The 7,500-nt window shown below is 39.6% G+C and overlaps 1 protein-coding gene across 5 annotated transcripts in view; it reads left to right on the forward strand.

Annotated features, from left to right (window-relative positions):
• The window catches only part of LOC138024376 (uncharacterized protein C10orf67, mitochondrial-like), a 37,521-nt gene that overhangs the window by 8,887 nt on the left and 21,134 nt on the right, over positions 1–7,500 (forward strand). For all 5 annotated transcript variants that reach the window (XM_068871607.1, XM_068871673.1, XM_068871791.1 and 2 more), the window contains exons 4-8: positions 594–645; positions 3,129–3,203; positions 3,682–4,003; positions 5,364–5,422; positions 6,077–6,142. In XM_068871607.1, coding sequence (XP_068727708.1) covers positions 594–645; positions 3,129–3,203; positions 3,682–4,003; positions 5,364–5,422; positions 6,077–6,142 — 574 coding nt within the window. The remainder of the gene's footprint in view (positions 1–593; positions 646–3,128; positions 3,204–3,681; positions 4,004–5,363; positions 5,423–6,076; positions 6,143–7,500) is intronic.

The raw sequence follows: 7,500 nt of genomic DNA on the forward strand, positions 1-7,500 counted from the left end.
AATTAATTGGCAATCATTGTTCAGTTGAATGCAGTCAATACGAATCTGAAACCATTTTGACTGTGAGGTTGTGTTGTTTTAGTTAAGACACCTTTTTTCTGGCTTGATTTATTTTAATTGTAAATTGTAAATTATTGGTACAGGTACAGTACATGTAATTCTTATTAATTTTATGAGAAAAGTGGGCCAATTAACTTACAGTACAACCTGAGAATAAAAGGTTGTCACGACCAGGCAAATGCCTTCACGTTTTAATGTGAGTGTACACATATGCAAAGGCTTTATCAGAAATATGCATTTGTAAGGTTTGAAATTACAGCTACAGCTGTAATCGAAAATGTATAGTGTTTTATACTTGAAGTTTATGGTGGTATCTTTGACAGTTGTGTGCCAGGAAACCTGGCCTAATTGAATTAAAGTGGAGCAAGTAGAGCTTTACTATGTTACTAATCTTACTGCATTTTTAATATCAAATTTCAGTTCAGGGGTAATCGTGCTCGTAATTTCAAATCAGAGAAATTACTCACATGATTACTCCCTGAATTGTACTCCACTCAATCCTATTACCGTTACTAATTGCTTTTTGAAATCAGATATTGCAGAGTAAATGACAGAATTCTGGAACTTGAAAAGCAACATGAGGAGGTTTGTTCGCATTATTTTAATGGAATTTTGTCATTCACCCAGGTTTATTTCATTCCAAGAGCATTTCAGAGTCAGGGTCTTGGCTTTCAGAGAAAGTGAGGTGGAAGATGACCTTGCTTTGAAAAGCGCAAGTGTGAATAACATAATTACCAGTACCATGTGAAAAGCAGTGAAATCTATATTTTGAACAGGCCAGCTACAGTGTCATGAAGTGTACCCTTCGGTCTTGTCCCCAACTTCAACATCACTCGTTGTGTCTACAAATGCAGGCAATTCCCGTCTCAAAATGGCCCCTGAACTCTTCTCCTAAAGTTAAAAGATAGAAACTTAGCAACTATTCACCGAAGTGGAGGTGGCTAGTTAACAATTAGATCCGTAGCCCTTGCGGGCTACGGGTCAATAGCCCATGAGGCGAAGCCAAATGGGCTATTTGACCCGTGGCCCTTGAGAGCGAAGGGTCTAATTGTTTTAGTATCAACCAACTAGTCGGACAGAAAAGGCACTAATAAAGTTAGCAAATACAAGTTGAAGAAATATTTATTTGGGAATAAAACGCAAGAAAGCGTCACGCTTTTTGCTACTCGAGGACTATTAATAATAGTCCTCTAGTAGCAGTAGCCAATCAAAATGCAGGATTTCCATTAGTCCATTAGTTGGGTGACACTATAAATGGTGGATATTTACCGAGCCGCGAAAAAATAAGTATATACTAAAACAGTGAGATAAAATAGCACAAAAAAAAAAAAAAGATTTGAACTCATTTATTCCTGCAAAGATTACAACATTTTCTGGCGCAAATTCCGCGCGAATTGCTTGAAGGTGAAAAGCAAAGGATATCCGGAGTTTGAGTAGCCAATCAGCGCGCAAGTTCAACGATTTCCATTGTTTTAGTATATACTAATGATATCATTTAAAATCTATAAATATCTCGTTAAAATGATAACATTATTTAAAAAACACTTGCAATTCAAACGGCATTTGCTAAGGCACATAAAGCCATAATGGAGCTATTCTTAAATCTGTTTTACAGCACGGTATGCTAACGGTGCGCGTGTGCCCAAGATTGTACTTACTCTCATATATGGGTGGAAGTTTTGTCTTGTGGTGTGGTTTTGTCATTATGTGTTAAGGTCTTGTCATTATGTGATGAGGTTTGATGGTCACGTGTTGTATTTCCATCATGACGTGTTGAGGTCTTCCTTTGACGTGGTGTGTTTACATTTTTATGCGGTAGGGGTCTTTTTTTATGTCGTCGAGTTTCGCCCCTTATGTGATTATGAACACAGCACGTCAAAAGAAAACCTCAACTCATCATGATGGACACGAAACAGGTAACCAGCACACCTCGTCACATAGTGACAAAACCTCACCACATAATGAAACCACACCACATAATAATATTGCCACAGTACACTACGACAAAACTCCAAAAAACATCAAGACAATACTTTAAGACCAAAGGAAGAAAGATTACATAAGAAAGTTATGGCTGTGGTTGGTTCTGAATCAGGAACTCCATCAATGATCAATCACATTGTACCTTGAGAGATGTATTTACTGATTCAAGTTGTCACAGTTTCAGAGCAGTAACATTTAGAAAGCAGTATTAAGTTTCTTTATTATATGACTAGCTCCGTGAGCGGGCAAGATGAACCAAATCGCGCGCTCTGATTGGCTACCCGAGCGGGCAAGATGGAGCGAGACTGCCCGCTCGGGATTTCTCGCTTGGTCCCGCAAGATCAAAGATCATTTTTTGGTGTTTTAAGTCATATAATAAATCCTTTATTGACCAAGATTGTTCGGTCAAGATGACTGGATATTGGCCTCGTTCTTTTTTTGCGTGTTTATGGACCTCGACTTCGTCTCGGTCCATAAACACGCAAAAAAAGAACTTGGCCAATATCCAGTCATCTTGACCTCACGCTTGGTCAATAACCCATACTTATTATATCTCTCAGATAGTACGCGCGCTGTAATTGGCTAAATTAGCGGGCCGTATTCTACAGTACGGCCCGCTGTACAGCCCGCTAAATTTAAAATTTCGACAAAACATCATCTAGCGAGTTTTTCATGTCATTTCTGTTGCATAAACTTGTACTGAAAACTGTTTGAATCTTGCAAGCAACTATTTCAAACTTAACAGCCAAGAAGATTTAGTTTTTGGGATTTTGGCACGGCATTCTTTGTGGCAGTTGAACCTTCCGCTTCACTTTGACTAGTTTCCTTGCCCGCGCGCCGGTTAACCTCAGAGATATAATAAATATCTTACTAACCTCGTTTTCTCGGTCCGTACTGTAAGTTACGGATCCTCGTTTTTTCCCGTTGATTTATGGCCCAAGCGCTTGGGCCATAAATCGAAGGGAAAAAACTCGGTCCGTAACTTACAGTACGGACCGAGAAAACGAGGTTAGTAAGAGGTATGTACAAATGCAAGCAATTCACTACCATAATAATTACTTTTGCGTTTTTTTTGCAAATTTCAGCGTGTTAATGTTATCAGAAGAAGCTATCGACAACAACTCGCTGATGCCATAACTCAAATTGCCAATCAACATGAGGTGAGGAGATAAAATCCTTCAACTTAAAAGGTGAATATAGATTGCTGGATAGGGCACTAGAAACTCCAAGTCCGCAATTTGAAATTGAAGCCGAGACACATCAACGCCCAAAACAGTCGTTTCGCCTACAAGTCGTTTCACCTACATCGATTACATGACACACGCTAAGTCGATTCGCCAACCTACTTGCTTTGCAAACTTAAAACGTTTGCATGGTGAATAGAGGATTCACAATTAAAAGACAGGACTGACTTGTGGGCGAAATGACTGCATTTCTTCTACGCTATTCTTGAACCCAGAGCGGCTTTTCTCATCCGTTATTTTCAACTGAACTTCAACGCAAATCTCTGACTTCACACGTTAACGTCAATGCTTTCCATGGGCTGGAACATTTGAGTAGAATTTAGTGTTTGTAAACAAATTTCTTGACAATTTGGTTGAACTTGTGTTGAGTATATTGTGTTTGGCGTGATGGCAGACGTTCTATGCAAAGAAAAGTAAGCAAGACAAAGCATCATTCTCCGAGAAGCTTAAGAAAGTGCAGGATGATGATGAAGACAAACGAAGAGCTCAGATGCAGCAAGACTCCATTATTGAGATGATGAGAATGCAAATGAAAGATGCACAAGAAAGAGCCGACACAGCACTTGAAGAAGCTTTGCAAAGACCGGAATCTGTGAGTAGTGTCTCAACAAATCCCGAGATTTATGAGCTGCGAGAGGAAGTCGAGAAACTGGAAAATAAACTGGATGCAATGATGAACCAACTGGAGGATAAAGAAAACGAAAATAGGCGTTTAGGTGAGTGGGAAACTGTGATAATGGATAAAATAGGAAACTAACGAGTTTAGCCAAGAATTCCGGAAATTTCAGGTTAAATGCCAAATGAAAAGTTATTTTCCGTAAAATGCGTTTGGAAAATCTTTTATTTATTTATTTATTTATTTATTTATTCGAAAAATTCGTGTACCATTTCACCAAACCCTCTTCGGCGAAATTTCGCGCGCAAATCGAGGTTTGAAAATGGACCATTTTTATGGTAAGTGCAATTTTGTTCGGTTGGTCGGTATACTTGGAAAATAGGTTACCATTATGCAACGGACACCCCAACCGGAATTTTCCAACAAATGGTAAGCCACCTTAGAGACGATGACGTCGACGCCTTAAAACTAGAATATCATTGGTTAAAAGGGGAAAAATAATCGTGCAGCACGTGCGCACGCACTTATCTTATCACATATTTTCGCTGGTACCCTTCATGGCTCACGTGAGCATACAAATGTGAACTTGAGGTTTTGACGACAACGTGAGCGTGCAAAATAATGTGAACTTTTCATTCTCTAGATTTTGTCCCGTAACAGCTCGTACCAGGGGCCCGTTTCTCGAAAGTTCCGAAACTTTACCGGCCGGATTTTCGGGTGTCACAATTCCCTTTGTATCTCAAGAACGGAGAGGATTTAAGTCATCAAACTTCACAGACATGTTTCTTTTAGTTGGCTTGAAAACATGTTAAAAGATCGGCTTTCCAAAACAAGCGTTTGGCAGTTTCACAAATGGCTTTTCGGGTCCGTACGTGAACGGGGATGTAATCGTTCTGAAAAAGTTACAGCAGTGCAAAGTTATATTTTTACGTTGCGCTTTCGTCGACGTCGCCATCGTAGATATTTAAGTCCCCATTAAGACGATGGAGACCGCTACGAAAGAGAACGTCATTCGGTCATGTAAATTTATGTTGCTTTGTACGGGAGCTTTTGCAAAGACGACGAAGAATTTCAGTTTTTCATATATGAGGAAAATAAATACACTAACGTTGTTTTCTGAGAATTCTCTGAGGAGAGGAGAGGAAAGGAACTTTGTTTAAGCGTCTAGGCTTCTGGCGCTGTAGCACTAAATGTGGAACACTGTAAACTGAAATCAGCAATTAACGCAAATCAAATCAAATGTTGGTGTTTTAGGAGAGGGGAAAACCGGAGTACCCCAAGAAAAATCTCTCGGATCAGAGTAGAGACCCAACCCACATATGACGCCGAGTCCCCTGGGAATCGAACTCAGGTCACATTGGTGGGAGACGAGTGCTCTCACTTGAAGGCACTACGGTAGCCCTGCATGCGCCCCTGAATTGAGTAAATTATTTCTTTTACTTTTCCATTTTCTTTTATAGTTGCTGATATCGATGATTTAAACGACCAACTGAACGGCGAAAGAGGGCAAATACGACAGGTAAAAGGAACGTCGTGTCGGACTTTATGATTACTCCCGCAGAATCTGAGATCAAAGCAGCCCCAACATACAAAGGGTTTCGAATGGAATACCCATTACTCTGCCGGTCATTTTAGTTTGGCTATAGTATAATCCTGGGGGGAAAAATGCTTACGGGCACCTTTGTTTCTCTCTTGCTTACGCAATGATTTATTAATCCTTTGTTCGATAATCACGAGGAGCAGTCCCCAATGCATATATGGCACAGGCGATGGCTTCTGTTGAATTATTTCACACCAATCGTTGTGATCATCACATCATATCCACAATAGTGCTGCTTGGTATCAACAAACAGAGCTGAATAAAAATATCTCAGACTTCATTTTTCAGAAGCTACCGTCAGCCGGAAATAAGCAACGCGGTATTCAAACATTTTAGTCGCAGTCACTTAGGCCTGTTTCAAACGTCGAACTTTACATGTGAGAAAAATCTATTGTTTTCGCTCATTTGCATTAGATTCGGCACATGTAAAGTTCGACGTTTGAAACGGGCCTTAGCTTCGCTTCTTAGACTCGGGCTCGCAATGACAAAATAAAGGTTACACTTATTCAGTGCGACTAAGTTCTCGACGGCAGTCGACAGATAATGATAGCATTGATATTTTTCCTTTCCTAGTTAAAGAAAGATCTTTCTGATGCCCTGTTAACTGTTGAACAAGAGAGGAACAACTTTAAAGCTGAGGTTTGTTAAGACTGTTGTGCTTTAAGCTTGAATCAAATATATATATATATATTTTGTTCATAAATGCGGAATACATGAAATAAAAATCAGCAAAATCATCGTAGTTAGATAAGTGACTGTGCGATTGCCTTGTATTTGCTCTACCCAACTGAGCTATCAAGTTAGCTGAGAGGTGGTCAACTGGCACTTCAAGTTTAAATCATACGATCATGAGTTCGAATCCCGCTTAAACACGAAGACGCACAATCTAAGGGCCGATTTACACGGTACGATTTTGTCGCATGCGGCAACGGCTTACGACAGGCTCACGACATGATTTACGATTGTTGTGTACGTCAGAAAAAATGTCGTAGCATTTTAAAACACGTTTTAAAACGCTGCGACAATCGTATGTCATGTCGTAGGCCTGTCGTGAGCTTGTCGCATGCGACAAAATCGTATCGTGTAAATCGGCCCTAAGAGGTTATAGTTCCAGTGACTTTAAAACGGTTTTCAAACTGCTATAACAGTTTGTAAATTTATTCTTCTTCCTTGATTACAAACACCAATTTGGAAACCGTTTTAAAGTCACTGGAACTATAATAGTAAAAACTCAGTTCTGCTCCTTGCACTGATAAAACTTGCAATCTTTGTTAAAACTGCTACTTTGATGAAACTTGTAACTTGTAAAACTGAACTCTTTTCGGTGGTCGTCTACTCCATCGTGAGCCTTACAGTAGAAACTTTAGAAAAATCTAGGAAATTCTTGAAGTAGCAAAAAGAACTAGAGAGGGTGACATGAATAGACCTTTTTCGCTTGTACAGTTTGTTTGGCCCTTTCTTTTCTTCTTTAGAAAGGGTGCATGCAGACATATTCATGCTTGCATGCGCTCTTTTTAATGACCAAAACAAAGGACCAATCCTCCTGAGTATTATCACGTGATTTGTATTGGGAAAACAAAATGTACAAGTGAAAAAGGTCTATTAAGTGAACTTTCCTTAACGAATATTAAACGATAACAAGATGAACTAAAGTAAATAATGTGGTATAACTGCTCAAGTAGAAAAACAACCACTAGGCGTTAAGCTGAGGCTACAGAGGTCGCTTTGCGCTGTGCTTTTATTTGAATTCATTCAAGTACAACTGATTATCCAAGATGGCGATCAACAAACTTTTAAGTTAAAAGAATACTGAACGAAGAGACTGAACCCCTAAAAGAGATATTTCCTGCGCAAGGGAAAGGGACGGCGGACGAAGAAAGAAGAACGATAGATGTCATCTGGTAACATATTCCACAAACACAGTGCCATTATGGGAGCTTTTATTAGGGCCGATTTACATGGTACGACTTTGTCGCATGCGACAACGGCTTACGACA

The sequence above is a fragment of the Montipora capricornis genome, chromosome 1, assembly GCF_036669925.1.
Source record: "Montipora capricornis isolate CH-2021 chromosome 1, ASM3666992v2, whole genome shotgun sequence".
In the NCBI taxonomy this organism is placed as follows: domain Eukaryota; kingdom Metazoa; phylum Cnidaria; class Anthozoa; order Scleractinia; family Acroporidae; genus Montipora; species Montipora capricornis.